This window comes from Anthonomus grandis (assembly GCF_022605725.1).
Source record: "Anthonomus grandis grandis chromosome 1 unlocalized genomic scaffold, icAntGran1.3 Chromosome35, whole genome shotgun sequence".
Classification (NCBI taxonomy): domain Eukaryota; kingdom Metazoa; phylum Arthropoda; class Insecta; order Coleoptera; family Curculionidae; genus Anthonomus; species Anthonomus grandis.
The window spans coordinates 410243-426355 of NW_026088429.1; the positions used below are offsets into that span (position 1 = coordinate 410243).

At 34.3% G+C, this 16113-nt stretch overlaps 1 protein-coding gene across 2 annotated transcripts in view; it reads left to right on the forward strand.

The window, feature by feature from the left end:
• The window catches only part of LOC126749413 (SH2B adapter protein 1-like), a 40732-nt gene that overhangs the window by 2009 nt on the left and 22610 nt on the right, over window positions 1-16113 (forward strand). For both annotated transcript variants that reach the window (XM_050459104.1, XM_050459103.1), the window contains exons 2-6: window positions 10215-10333; window positions 10388-10524; window positions 10580-10746; window positions 10800-10963; window positions 11016-11191. In XM_050459104.1, coding sequence (XP_050315061.1) covers window positions 10215-10333; window positions 10388-10524; window positions 10580-10746; window positions 10800-10963; window positions 11016-11191 — 763 coding nt within the window. The remainder of the gene's footprint in view (window positions 1-10214; window positions 10334-10387; window positions 10525-10579; window positions 10747-10799; window positions 10964-11015; window positions 11192-16113) is intronic.

Consider the following 16113-nt stretch of genomic DNA (forward strand, 5'->3'; position numbering starts at 1 on the left):
ACTTCTAAAACACTTTACCATAAAATTTACACACATTACCAAAATTAATCATAACGAAACAGATTGAGAAAAAAAAGCATCTTTTTGATAAATTTCATTAAAAAATAAGTAAAGCTGTCAATAAAACATAATTTGGAAGAAGTAAATTACATTATTTAACAGGAAACAAAACTAAAACACTAAAATGATGTCAGAGAACAGGTTAAAAGGTATCATTAAAAAAATCGTCAAGGCTATAATATGCCCTGGATAATAAAAGTGATTTTAATTCCTTTTTGAATCTCTTAATTTCTAAAATTTGTCTGATACATAGAGGAACATGGTTGTACATTTTTTTGCTGAGGTATATAAGTGAGTTCTTCGTGAGGGAGGATGTAGGGATTGGTAAGGGAAAATCGTTAACCTGGCAAGTCATATAACCAGTGTTAGAGGGAGGTTTAGGACATTTATGAATAAGAGTAGCTGTTTCTAAGACAAAAAGAGTTAGGATTTTTTGAGATATAAAGAGAGGTTTACAAGAATCTCTTAACCCAGCGGAACATAGGTATCTAACTGCCTTTTTTTGAATCACAAAAATTATGTTTAATAATCCCTTGTTGCTTAAACCCCAAAAAGGCAAGCCATAACGAAGGTGGGACTCAATAAGAGAAAAGTACACTGAACGTGCAACTACCCCTCCCAGCTCATGCCCCGCCATTCTTACTGCATCTTAAAGCATCCAGAGGATAATTTTGATGCAAGATTTAGAATATGATCTTCGAAGCGAAGGCGACCATCAATGGTAATACCAAGGAACTTACAGCTTTCTTTGTTTTGCAAGGGGGAGTTTTCACTAAACATAAGGCCCTGAACGTCACACTTAAATCCCATAATAAAGGTTTTGCCCACATTAAATACAAGCCTGTTTGCAGCACACCACTCCGATAAAATCTTAAGATCCTTAAAAACCTGGGCTCTAACATTATCAGAATCTCTATGATTCCATAAAATGGTGGTATCATCAGCAAACTGAACCACTTTGCCCTGCAGTTTTAATGAACCCAAATCATTTACATAGAGCAAAAATAATAGTGGTCCTAACACTGAACCCTGAGGTACTCCAGTTTTAAGGGATCTGAAATCGGATAAACATCCAGATACTGTAACTCTTTGGGTACGATTAGACAGATAGGATTCCAGCCATTGCAATGCCACACCTCTAAAGCCATAATTATTGAGCTTAGACAGCAGTATTCCATGATCTACACAATCAAATGCCTTGGATAAATCGCAAAACACTGCCGCCGCGGACTCTCCAGAATTTAAGGACACATAGACACTCTCCAAAAAGCCGAAAACAGCGTCATGAGTCCCTTTTCCCGTTTGAAATCCAAACTGATTTGCAGATAAAATGCAATTATGTTGCAAAAAAGATAAAATTCTGATTTTTGCAAGTTTTTCAACTATCTTGGAGAGGGTAGATAATATAGAAATTGGACGAAAATTACAAAGCTCACTCACATCTCCACCCTTATAAAGAGGGATAACCACTGCCTCCTTCAAACATGCTGGAAAGATGCCATTATGAAAGGAATTGTTTATGGCAGAAGCTAAGGCATTCAATGCTGAGTCAGGCAAAAGGAGTAGTAATTTTGATGATATTCCATCAGCTCCAGCTGATTTATGGTTTTGATTAAAAAGAAAAAAACTGGATTTTTTTAAAAGTTGCTCTATACAGGGTGTTTCACTTTTTTGTAGCAGGACTTTAACAGTATTTAGAAAAATTAATTTTAAGGTAGGTTTCTCATATAAATATTGATCGTCAAACTTTTTGTTTCTGAGATACTTGAGATCGTCAGTTTCCCAAAAAAAAAGTTTTTATTTTTTAATATCCGAACTATCAAAGATATTGAAATCAAAATTGGTATAAACAATTCTAGGATGAAGGGTCATAATCGTAAATAATGTCATGTCTATGTTGGCCAGTGGCAGAGATATGACTAATTAATAATGTTAATGTGACTAAAAAAGTAGCACGCCACTGGATTAAGTCAATTAAACGATCATTTCTAAATAGTGCATTTAATTGTAAACAAAAATGCCCTCTTGATATTTTTTCGTAATTTGACATTTTCTCCTCAAATTGGGTTGTAAAAATCACTTAAGATTTGAAGATAAATTTATTTCGACCGTCTAATAAATCGCAACATAGAACAATACCACAAATACTTATAACTTATTTATAACAAACAACAGATTACAAGAACACAACAAACAATTAACAAATTTAAAGAAGGTGTTCAAAATGTGAACCATTTTCTGCAATACATAATTCACATCGACGAATAACCGAACGTGAAATGTTATTTAAAAATGGTACTATTTCATTACAAGCAATCCTAATTCTATTTATAAGGTCATCCCTTGTTGGAACAGGTGTCGCATACACTCTTTCTTTTAAAAATCCCCATACTGAAAAGTCTAAGGGGTTTAAGTCTGGGGATCGTGGAGGCCACGCTACTGGCCCTCCACGACCCATCCACCTTTCTGGATAATGGGTATCCAACCAGTTTCGCACAATTCGCCCATAATGCGCGGGACAACCGTCAAGCTGGAACCAACTCCGTCTCCTTAAATTTAAAGGAATATCTTCCCACATATTCCCATGCTCCCGTTCTAAAAATTCCAAGAAGGCTGCAGCATTTACCCGTGGTGGCAAAAAATATGTTCCAAAAAGTCGATTGTCATAAAGACCACTACACGCCGAGTAAAGCACGACTCATCGCTCCACAACTCGTTATTTAAAAAACCTGGAGTATTATCAGCTGCATTAAGAATCCAACGACAAAATGCAGTTCTTTGTTCTTCATCTCCTGGTTGTAATCCCTGAACAGGCTGCAAATGATAACCGCCTCCAGCACTGTCTTTTGGAGTCCCTGAGTGTCTTTTTGTATTGCATTTGAGCTGCGTGGAACGCATCCCAGTCAGTGACAAGCTTAGTGCGCTCAGCCCTGCGAAGGAGCCGACGCGTAGTGTCACGGTGCTTTTCCGTGTTCCTGTTCCACCAGGCATTCTTGGCATTGGCGGGTCTCCGTCTGAGGGGACAGCTGCCCTCGAATGCCGCGACTATTGCACGAGTCAGGTTAGTCCCGATCTCTGTGTCGCTCGGAAGTGTGTACCTTGCCGGCATGTCCGCAATACCACCGACTGGTTCCTCTCGAAAGTGGTCCCAGTCAGTGCACCTTGGGTTTCTGTAGGCTGGGGTATCGCACCGAGCCTGCTTCTTTAATTCAAAAAGAATGTGCCTGTGGTCCGACATTGTGACCTCGAGGGACAGTCTCCATGAGCTGAAAAGGTTCACAGTACTAGGTGAACAGATAGTAAGGTCAATAATTGATTGACCCCTATTGCAGTAGAAAGTTGGAACACTGCCTCGGTTGAGTGGTTCTAGGCCATTTGAGCACATGAAATTTGGTTTGGGTTCTCATCTCTGCATCCTCAAAGGCCGCGATGACCTTTTGGGTGAATTAAATTTTTTTGTACCTCCTATAAACACAAGAAGGCCAATTCAATTTTATCTTGAAAATACCCATACCAACTCAAGCAGAAATGCTCCTTTATACCGAGACTGTTCATGGTTTTCAAATTCATTTATTGCTCTTTTGATTACATAAGTAATATATGTGATAACACACTAAATAGTGAGAATAACATTGACCTTTTTAATGGGTCTTCAACTGCTTTAAAAAAAAAAGGAGATGCAAGCATTATCTTCTGCAGCATAAATTAATGGTTCTGAATTGATTACAGTTAATTCATTAAAATTCTTGATTCAATCAGTATTAGGTGGGCTGGTGTTTTGGGACAGTTTCAGGGTCAGTTTTTTTCTTTCTAATGTACCAATTTTCCCATAAGACCAGTGGTTTCCTTTGTGCTCCCCATGCTATAATCTTAAAAAAAAAAAAAAAAAAAAAAAAAAAAAAAAAAAGATGGCGGGCGGCAAGAACGCATCGTCAAGTGACTCGTCATCAAATATCTATTTTGAGTGTCATAAATCTACTAAGTCAAGTACAATTGTGTGCATAAAGTGTGGAAAAGCATTTCATAGATCTTGTGCCGAACGCGACTATTCCAAAAAAGTGCAGTTTATTGACGCCACTCGTTTAACATGTTGTGATCACGACTTAACCTCCAACACCAGGTAATATCCAGAAACGGAAACCATTAATGTTGACCAAACAACTGAGGTACAACTATTACGAACTCTTGTTAAAGAACTACAGGAAAAAAACCTATTATTAGTGGAAAATACTGCCCTCTTAAAAGAAAAAATTAAGTTTTTAGAGGAAAATAAAATGACAAAAAACATAAACCAAGGTAACAAAAAATCCCAACAGAATAATGTTAACATCCCAAATACGCAGGTACCACTTCCAAACACAACTGATACTGTCACCGAGCAGCTTGAAGTTAGCCGCAAAGCAAGTGGCCATAAACAAGTAGCAACCGAAACGAAGGATGGTTTCCAACTAGTTGAAAGAAGACGGAAGACTAGAGCTGGGCAACAACTATCGACTGAAGTCAAAGTCGATGGTCGTTCTATCTCTGAGCATAAAATGCCCACAAGAAAAAGAGCAAACATAGGAACGCGTGTGGAGGATGGAACTATATTCGGTCAAGCTACTGAAAAAAACGAGGACAGAAAAATATGGTTGTACCTTAGCAAAATCTCGAAAGCAATTACTAGCGAGGTGATTAGAACCTACGTAGCAAAGCACATTGATACCATTCCAGAAAACGTAACCATTAAAGAATGTCTACCCAAGACAACAAAATCTGAGCGGAAGAGATATATGATTGGCGTAAGCCCCGTCCACAAAGACTTAGTGTATGATAAGAATTTCTGGCCACATGGAGTAAGTTTCGAAAGGTTCAACTTCTCGCGTGGTCGTAATTTTTTAGACCATCATCAGAGAAGTCAACAAGCCACATGAGTCTGCATTCTAACCTAACAGTTGCTATACGGGATTTGCATCGCAAGAAGCATGAAAACTATTCTCAGTGTGGGTCTCACCATTCTGACGCTGAATACTTGTCACCAAATACAAATACTTTCAGTAATTCTGCACTAAAGCTGCTTAACTACAATGTGCAAAGCTTAAACAATAAAGTTCTGAAGCTCGAGGTTCTGCTGGCTACAGTATCTCCTGACATTCTCACAATTACTGAACATTGGCAAAAAAACCAGGACATAACACTTGTAAAGATACATGGGTATAACCTCTCAAGTTACTATGGTCGCTCTTGTTCAAAAGGAGGTGGCACTGCTATATTTTATAAAAATGATCTCAGTGATCATGTTAAAGTAGAGGAAGTAAACAGTCTACAGACTGGCACAGAAAAAGACTTTGAATTTTGCATTTCTAAAATTGTTATTAATAGCAATAATTCCATAATAGTTGTTTGTGTCTACAGATCACCTAGTGGTAACAGCCAATTTTTTCTCCACAATCTTGCTAACCTACTTGATGAGATGTATAATAACAAAATTCCTTTTATTATTTCAGGAGACTTTAACTTTAACTTTAGTAATCCTGATGACCATGGCGTGATGGCTTTGCTTGGACTAATGCAGACCTTTGGTCTAATACCTTACATTAACTCCAAAACTAGAATCACTGCTCACTGTGCCTCTCAGTTGGATAACATCTTTACAAATATGAACTCAAGTCTTGTCATATCTTCTGAAGTCCTTGTTTCTAATCTGTCTGATCATTATCCTCAAATTTTTGTTTTTAAGAGACAGATGGAGGTTCCCCAATGTGGTATGGTTGTGAACCGACGAAAATTCTCAACACACAACATGAATCGATTTTACAATATGCTGATGTCGGAGGCATGGGAGGAGGTCTATTCTGCTGAAGGAGTTGAAGGAAAATATAATACTTTCTTTCGTATTCTCTTCTATTATTTTGATTTGGCTTTTCCAATATGTACGACTAGGTTGAAAAATAAGAAGCCAACCTGGATTACACCAGAGATAAAAAGATATTCAAACTACATAAAAGATCTCTATGTTTGGTACAAATATACTAATTCTAGGGAACACTACGTTACATACAAACATGAAAGAAAACAATATCGACGTTACATCTCCTCTTATAAAAAGTCTATAAATGATAACAAAATCCAAAATTCAAAAAACAAGATAAAATCAGCATGGTCAATCATAAAATCTGAGTCAGGTAAAAATAAAACTAACAACAATATTGTTTTAAGGGAAGATGGTCAGTCCATTGAAAACCCAGCTTTAATCACCGAATTATTTGCTAAACATTTTACTCTTGACCATCAACAAAGCTGTAACTCCAATATACATGACTTGCATAATGATTATATATTGATATATAATGATATTAACCATATTTCTTAATCCTGTTAATTCTCAGGATATCTTTAAGATATTGATGAACCTTCCAAATAAATTTTCCTCTGGCTTGGATGAAATTCCGATATTCGTCTTAAAGTTTGTTGGGATTCACTTAGCCGGACCCATTTCCAATGTGATCAATGAGAGTCTTTCTACCCAAATTTTTCCTTCTGCTCTTAAGCGGGCAAAAGTAGTGCCTGTTTTTAAGAAGGGAGAAAAAACGAATATTGCCAACTATCGGCCAGTATCCGTATTACCATCCATATCGAAGGTATTTGAAAGGGTTATCTATCAAATAGTTATGAATTATTTAACTCACCATCAAATAATAAATAAACACCAATACGGATTCGTTCCCAAAAGATCGACGGAAATGGCCATTTATAGTGCAATACAATATATTATGGAGAATCTTGAGAGAAAGGCCAGTGTGGCTGGACTGTATTTCGATTTGTCTAAGGCGTTTGACACGGTTGACCATTCTTTACTGCTGGACATCCTGGAACGGTATGGCATCAGGGGTGCAGCATCTAAATTACTCAGTTCATATCTAGAGCAAAGAGAACAAATAGTTTGTGTGACACATTCCGGCTCACCAACGTTTTCCCGCCCCCAAATTATAGGAAGAGGTGTGCCTCAGGGCTCAATCTTGGGACCTGTGCTCTTCCTATTATATGTCAATGGCTTGCCTGAGCTGTTCCCTTCTGATATGATTTGTCAATTCGCCGACGACACATCAGTTATAGTTGCCAGGAAGACAGTGGCAGATCTTTCACGGGGCTGCTCATCCGCAGTGGAGCGCATGAGGACCTGGTGCCTGGACAGTAAGTTGTCTTTGAACTCTGGTAAAACGGGGTTGATTAATTTTTCGAAGGCCAATATTGTCTCAGAATCTCTACTTGTGTGGTCTGGTGGGCAGTCAATCCCTGTGGCCAATAGTATTAAATTCTTAGGAATACACATTGACCCCAATTTAAATTGGGAGAAACATATTAAAAACCTTTATTCCAGATTAGCTAGCTTGTGCGGATTGATTAGAAGATTAAGGGATGTAGTGTCTGAGGTATCTCTTCGCCTATTTTATTTCGGACAGGTACAGTCGATCTTACAATATGGTATCTGTTTCTGGGGATCTGCAAGAGGAGCTCTAGATATATTTAGAATGCAAAAGTGTATCATTCGTTGTTTATTGGGCATGACCTACAGAACTTCCTGTAGGCCTTACTTCTGCAAACTAAAAATACTCACCCTTCCCTCCCTATACTTTTCTTCCTTGGTGTTATTTGTGAAGAGACACAATCATTTGTTTGTTGAGAATAGGGAAATGTACGCTGAGGATGTGACTATGATTACACGACATAGAAGCGATCTCCGTATTCCATTGCATAATTCAGCTTACTATGAAAGAGGTTCTCATTATATGGCCATCAGGGCTTATAGAATGCTACCTGCTGATATTAGAAGCATTGAATCTACAGTCCAATTTAAAAAAGCTGTTTACCACTGGTTGCAGATTAAATGTTTTTATAATTTTACTTTTGAATAATAATTTTAACTTGTGTTAGATATTTAGAATATTTATTTTAAATTTTGTTATTTTGTTTATATAAGTATATTGCCTCTATGAATTCTAGATAAGAAAAATTAATGTACCCCATGGGAGCTAGATCCTCCTTTGTATGACGTTGCTTTGTCGTCCTGTATACGATTTTGTTGGCAAATAAAGGATATTATTATTATTATTATTATCTTTCCTCTTGGTTGAATAACGTTCTCAGGGAGGTGACCAACTTTAAAAGTATTTATTCGACTAAAAATTCTGTTGATCTAACCAACAGTTTGAAAAATCTTATTATCCCTCATCGATCTAAACTTATTTCCTTGGATGTAAAAAATCTTTTTCCCAGCATCCCTCCCAAAGATTGTTTAAAGTTAGTGAGAACTCTCCTATTAAAAACATCTCTTATCATGATGTCATTCATGAGTGATCTAGAAAGAGAAATAGTTGAGGGTAGGTTTAGAGATTGCCTCACGATATATAAGAGGTATGTGGATGACATTTTTATAATCTGGAATGGCAGGGAGGAAGACCTACCAAATTTTCTTAGTTTCATAAATTCCTTACACCCTAACATTTTATTTTTGAAATATATCGTAAGCCCACTACTACCGATAATGTTCTCTTCAAATTCTCCATACTCATATAAATTTGCGTCCTTTAATTCATTTTTCTATAGATTGTTTAATATCCCCTTGTCAAAAAAAGCTTTCGCTAAAGAATTGAATATTATAAAACATATTGCTCTCAACAACGGATTTCCCCTTCATTTAATAGACAAAATTTATTACAAATTTTTAAATAAATATCAACTGACCTACAATATTGTTCATAATAACGACTCAATAAGTTCCTTTAGATCCTTAACCTTTTTTGGTTCTATCTCCTTAAACTTAGTAAGACTCTTTAAATCCCTAAATGTAAAAATCGCGTGTAAGACAGTCAATAATTTAAAGAACCAATTGGTCAGTAGAGTGGACAAGGAAGGCATCCTTTCTAAATCGGGAGTTTACTCTTTAAAATGTGATGATTGCAACGCAATATACATTGGCCAGTCTGGAAGAAAAATCTCTACACGCATTAAAGAACACGTAGCGCTTTTTGAAAAATTTAAAAATACCAATGTCAGTGATACCAAATTAGCGTTTGCGAATCATTTCCTGGCCTCTACTCATAATTTTTCTCCGGGGTGGGAGCTGAAATGCTGCAGGAATGCCCTAAAGGTAAGAAGCTTGACCTTCTGGAGAAAATGGAAATTACAAAAGCTAAAAACAGTCCTGTTCTCGTGTGTGTGAATGACGTGTTTACTTTTGAACCTAATTTAATTTTTAACAATTTAATTTAGCTAAGTATCGTTTAACATTTTTCTTGTAGTGTAGTCACTTTCTTCAATTTACATTGGCTAACGTGTTAAGTTGTTTTAGCATTAGGTCCGTATAGCCGATAGGTTTTACACTTATACTTATAACCTTGTTGTACCGGGTTCGATTCTCGTTGAGTCTATGTTGTTGCGTTCCACTTTTAAATTTTTATTTTTTGCTTTGTACAATTATAACCTTAAAATTATTGTTTACTTATGTACTGTAAAGTGTGTGGATGGCTTCTAAAGGTTTTTTATTGTTTTATGTAAGTTTTTAGTTTTGTTTAAGTATTATTTTGTTTTAGGCCTGATGATGCTCTAACTAGAGCGAAACACGTGTAGCCCGTTTAATTACATGTTGTGAGACCGTGACTTTGTGTTTTTCTTGGTTTTTCGTCAATTTTCTATTGTACTACTCATAATTGCTTTTGGGTGGGTTTACTCTTGTTATATGCATAGTTTGTTTAAGTTTGTTAGTTGAGTTGTATTTTTTTTGTTACCATATTACTCATAATTGTCTTTTGTATTGGGATTTTCCTGTTGGACAATAAATGAAAAAATAAATAAATAAATAAATAAAATTATGTATGAATGGTGCATGTCTGAGTTGAATTAATAGTTTGTTGAGTTGAGTTTATAATTGTGGTATAACACATAAAACAAATATGATATTATTATAGATGCCTTATTATTTAGTTTTAGTTTTAACTGTATTTATTTTCTGGTTTGCACACACAGATTTTTAAAATCAACTGTGCAGCCAATTTATTGTAAAACTATTGAAATATTCAAATATTATATTTTATTATAAATACAGCCAATAAAATGAAATGACTTTGGGTTTTTTTAAAGTATAACTAAACCTTTTTTTTTTTATAAATTTGCAGGTTAAGCTTTAAAATGCTTAGAAAAAGCAAAGACTTGTTCCACAAACATTCAGAGGAAGATAGCATTCCCCACAACAAGACTAAACTGGCAAAAATTGTTGTTGAATGCAGAAAAGAAGGTAGTGATCTATAATTTCTGTAGGCAGCAATCTGTTTATTTAAATTTTATATAGGAATTGTCAATTATACGACTCCGGAATGCCTGGACCAGCCCTCAGGGCCACCAAAATGGGAGAGGTGCAGACTGCAACTGGTTAAAGCGACTGGTGGTTATATGTTGGAGTTTTACTCACCGCCAAAGAACCCAAAGGTATAATTTTTAAAACCCAATAATAACCTCAACATGACAAAAGTATTATATTTAGCCTAGAAGTGGGGTATTTTGTGCACTAATAATTGAAGCGAGAGAGACCACTGCCCTAGAAATGCCCGATCATGAAAACACTTTTGTTTTAAAAGCCAGTAATAATATGGAGTTTGTCATTGAGGCACATGATACTGATGATATGAGGTCATGGTTAGCCACCATAAGGTATATTCTAACATTAAATGGTATGTTGTAACATTAAAATAATTTATTATTAGGTATTGTATGAGCAGAAACTCCATTGAACAAACCACTGCCACCATTGACTATCAATCGAATGCCCCCGATTTGCCTCCCAGGCATATTCCAGGGGCCCGAGGAGTAGATAGATTGTCAAGCAGTTCTAATTTTGATATATGTCCCAATCCTGGCGAGACACATAGTAAGAGTGTGGCAAATTATAACAAGATAAATGTTTATTTAATGACTTACAGCTTTAGAGTCTGATATTGGTCAGAGTTTGAAGAAGGAATTGTGGTTCCATGGGATGTTGCCAAGGTCTGAGGCCACCCAGCAAGTCTTACATGACGGTGCCGCTGGTCATGGAAGGTTTTTGGTCAGGCAAAGTGAGACAAGAACGGGAGAGTTTGTGTTGACTTTTAATTTCCAGGTGAGCAGGCTTTTTTTTGTTGAGATTTATATAAATTTTATAAGAAATTGATTTGCATTAACTTATATATAAAAAAATCTTGATTATAGTAAGATGGTTAAAAGATAAAACCAATTTGCTTATTAAAAGAAATTGAAGAAAAAAATTTCAGCTAAAACCAAACTTTAAAATTGTTGAGTCTTGGATCTTGATGGACAAAAATGCTTCTAAGTGGGAAAGTTTTTAAGGTACAATGAATGTTCTTATATGATATTGGTTAAGAAATGCTATTGATTTAACTAAAAGCCTCATAAGAATATCCTTATTATTTATTGTGAAAAGGATAGGGATAATTTGATAAAAAAGTTTGCAAAAAAATTCCAGCCAAAGTTGAGCGAAAAGTAGCTAAATCACAGTATAACAATAAACCAGTACGTCGACTCTCCGACATATCATTCATAATAGCTCTCGGCATTTCGTGACCTTCAAGCTAGCCCGTTTTTACTATGCGGGCAAAATTTTACGATATTCTCAGCGGTGCGACGCCGCCGCACGGTTTATATTAAAAAAAAAATTTAATCCTCATTTATTGTTAATAAAATGAAAATATATACAATTTAAGCTCATCAGCACTTCAGCATAAGGTTATTTTCTTTGGCTTCAAATAAAAAACCAATTTTTATACAAAAACATTTTTATTTATTTTGCCATATTAACAACTTTTCTTTCTTATTAGATTTAAAGTTTTTATTAATAAATTTTAATGTATAGTACAAACGTACTCTAAAAAAAAGCCTTAATAAATATTTTATCGGAAACTGGTCACATGGGTGATAAAACATTACATTTTCACTTAAACCTATTAAGCTAGCAGCTATATTAGTTTCTGTTGCAAGTTTTTCAAAATTTTTTTGAAAAATTGCTTCCAATCTTGAAATATATGTAATAAAATCTTTATGAGGCATTTTCAACTCTCCAAAATCATCTAAATTTTTATTTTCATATGCACGTAAATAACAATAAACACTTGTTTCTTCAATATTTTCATATGTTTTTGAATATGCCTCACAAAGATTGCAATTATGCATCTCGCAACATTTTTTTATTAGATACCCAGCAAAACATCTAACAAAATTTTTTTCTAATAAACTATTTTTTTGATAATCGCTAGTCAGTTTACAAGGTTTTTTTGCAAATCTATACTCGTTTTAGTTGAAACATTTTGAAATATTTGTTCTTCCGTAAAATTTTTAAATAAATCTACAGCCTTTAAAAAAATTTCTGCCTCATCATTTGCACAGTTTTGGCCACCCGAATTAAATAATTTTGTACAAAACAATTTTTTAAAAGACCTTTTAAACTGTATTGCAGTTGGATTTCTATAATTTCCATTTTGTTGTCTAATTATCCCAAAAAAATTTTCAAGGCAATCTTGATTTAGCCGGCGTGTTAAGAGGAATGAAAAATCATTATTTTTTAATTGAGGCCATAGCTGCAAAAGAGAATTTATAGAAATACAAAAACCATTAATAAATTTAACTTTTTTTTGTGCCATTTTTCCCGTCCTTTTTATTAATAAGTTCAAAATTTTTAAACATATTTAAGCACCTAATTAAAAAATCAATTTGATAATCTAAAACTTAAAATCTTAATCTAAGAATTTGTACACGAACTTGAATCAAATATATCAAAAAGCTTATCTATAGTGTCGATAAATTCGGCTGTATGTTTTGCTTCTTCGGGTAAAGCACCAAACTTTATGTAGGTTTGCAAACCTGCATGAACTGTACAGGGTGAGTTTTTCAAAGCGCGGAGTAGTATTATGCATTGATGATATTATTTATCGATGACGTGCTCCTGGACTGTTATTTGGTTAAGCATTCTTCACATTTTATAAATATTCTGGACTATACAGGGTGTTCCGAAAAAGCAGGGCACTACAAAAGTAAATTTTTTTAAATGGAACACCCTGTATTGCAAAACATTTTTGAATTCTTTGCGTAATTACCAATCTTTTTTGATAATGGTTTAATATGCCAAAAATTAATAGTTTAGGAGATAAATCAAATTTTGTTAAAAATTTAGAATTTACACGCATCTCTTTAATATTAAAATTTAGCACCTAAATTTTGAATACAGACTTAATTTTTATCATCAGAAGTAAAATAAAGTTACTTTGATATGCGTGCTGTGTAGAATTATTCATTTTGTTATACAGGGTGTTTTTTTTGAAAGGCCAAACTTGCCCAACTTTAAATATAAAAATCTCTCTTATTTTAAATGAAACACACTGTATATTTTCATGTCATCTAATAGCTTACTTAAGAGCCTATAAATTTTATTAATAATGTCCTATCTCTATATCTAACAGTTTTTGAGATATCATGGATTTTTCTGTTTTTCTCCTGTAAAAACTGACAATGCCGACTTAAAGTTTTGAAGCACCTCGTATTTTTTATGTATCCATCAAGGCGCCGTGGAAACAAATGAAAAAAATCTCAATAACAAAAAGACAGTTACATTAGTTAATTAGAGATTAATAGTTAGATTTGTTTTAAGGTGTTTTTTAAATATTCGTTTTCAATATTAAAAATGAATTATTCCAGAAATGAATTTATTGATATGATTTTTGTTTTGGGTGAAGCAAATAAAAATTGTCTGCTAGCTCAAAGGCTATATAGAGAAAAATATTCTTAACGGCGCACACCCGATTCCCGCAGTTTTCGCGTTGTTATGGACCGATTTATGACGACTGGTAGCGTGGATCTGCCAAAACGTAATGTTGCTAATAGGGTGGCAAATGAAGGTAAAGAACTTGAAATTCTTTTGCAAATTGAGGAGGATTCCCACATTGGTAGCCGTAGGTTAGCCTTACTTTCTGATGTTTCGCAGACAACGGTAAACCGGACAACACGGAAATATAAATACCACCCATATCACATTAAGTTGCATCAAGAACTTCTCAATCAAGATTTTCAGCTACGTGTAACTTTTTGCGAATGGTTACTTCGCAAAATTGAAATTAATCCAAATTTTGTTAACTATATTATATATTCCGACGAGGCGACATTTAAAAGCAATGGTGCTGTCAATAGGCATAATATGCACTATTATGCAACAGAGAACCCTCATTGGGTACGTGAGGTTCAGCACCAGAATCATTGGTCCCTTAATGTATGGTGCGGCATCCATAATAACCGTATAATTGGACCATATTTTTTTAATGAACCTTTGAATGGGCATTCATATCGAGTATTTTTACAGCAGCAATTGCCTGGATTATTAGAAGAAGTCAATCTCCAGGAACGGCAAAGTATGTGGTTTCAGCAAGATGGTGCGCCTCCCCATTTTCATCGTGCAGTAAGGGAATATTTGGATCAAGAATATCCTCAAAGATGGATTGGTCGCGGAGGATTTGTTGCATGGCCGCCAAGGTCTTGCGATCTTACGCCGCTAGATTTCTTTCTGTGGGGTTATCTCAAAGATAAAGTCTATGCAACAAAACCAACTACAAGGGAGGATATGATTATTAGAATTAGGGATGCCTGTCAAACCGTAACACCAGGAATGTTATACCATGTTCGACAAAATATAATTAAAAGAATTAATATTTGTATCGAACAAGGAGGACATATCTTTGAACATTTGTTGAACAGAAATTAACTTTTATTATATAAAAATAAGTGAATTTAATAAAAAGAAACGTCCATAAATTTGTTTCATTTTATAAGAAAAAAATAACACGAAATGAAGAAATATAAGTATATTTCAAAAACTATTAGAGATAGGGATAGAATATTATTAATAAAATTTATAGGCTCTTAAGTAAGCTATTAGATGACATGAAAATATACAAGGTGTTTCATTTAAAATAAGAGAGATTTTTATATTTAAAGTTGGGCAAGTTTGGCCTTTCAAAAAAAACACCCTGTATAACAAAATGAATAATTTTACATAGCACTCATATCAAAGTAACTTTAATTTACTTCTGATGATAAAAATTAAGTCTGTATTCAAAATTTAGGTGCTAAATTTTAATATTAAAGAGATGCGTGCAAATTCTAAATTTTTAACAAAATTTGATTTATCTCCTAAACTATTAGTTTTTGGCATATTAAACCATTATCAAAAAAGATTGGTAATTACGCAAAGAATTCAAAAATGTTTTGCAATACAGGGTGTTCCATTTAAAAAAATTAACTTTTGTAGTGCCCTGCTTTTTCGGAGCACTCTGTATAGTCCAAAATATTTTTAAAATGTGAAGAATGCTTAACCAAATAATAGTCCAGGAGCACGTCATCGATAAATAATATCATTAATGCATAATACTACTCCGCGCTTTAAAAAACTCACCCTGTACTGCTAAATAATTGAGTGGCATATTTTACTTTCATTTTTTCGAAGCTGCTGGGATAAATATGTGAGCGTGTAAGTTTAGGAGCGGACCGAATGGGATATTTTTTTCCTGTTCATAAAACTTTTTGATAAATTTCCATGAAATTAAATTATCACCTAGAAAAAAATTATATGTTATCAGCATATTTCTTAAAGCTTTGACAAGGTGTGGTATATCAAACATAAAAAATATTTGCTGTTCGTCTACATAAAAAAAAGGTTTTTCACGGGTTATTTTCAAAATGTTTTTTAATTGGATATTGTTAGATCCCATATCAGAAATTAGAACAATAACGTTAAGGCCAATTTTTTTAAATTTTTTAATTGCTTCCTTAATTATATCATGTAGGGTTTTGCCCGGACATGTGGTGTTATAATAGGAATACGCCAAAGGTTGTTTCCAATTCGAGGAAATGCCTCTGACCATTAAAACAGTTGCTACTTTAGCTGTCTTAAAGACGCTTGTTTTTCCTGTATGTTCTAACCCGATAATATAATCCAATGCATGATTATAAAACAAATTGGCCTTAATGTTTATCTCATCAACG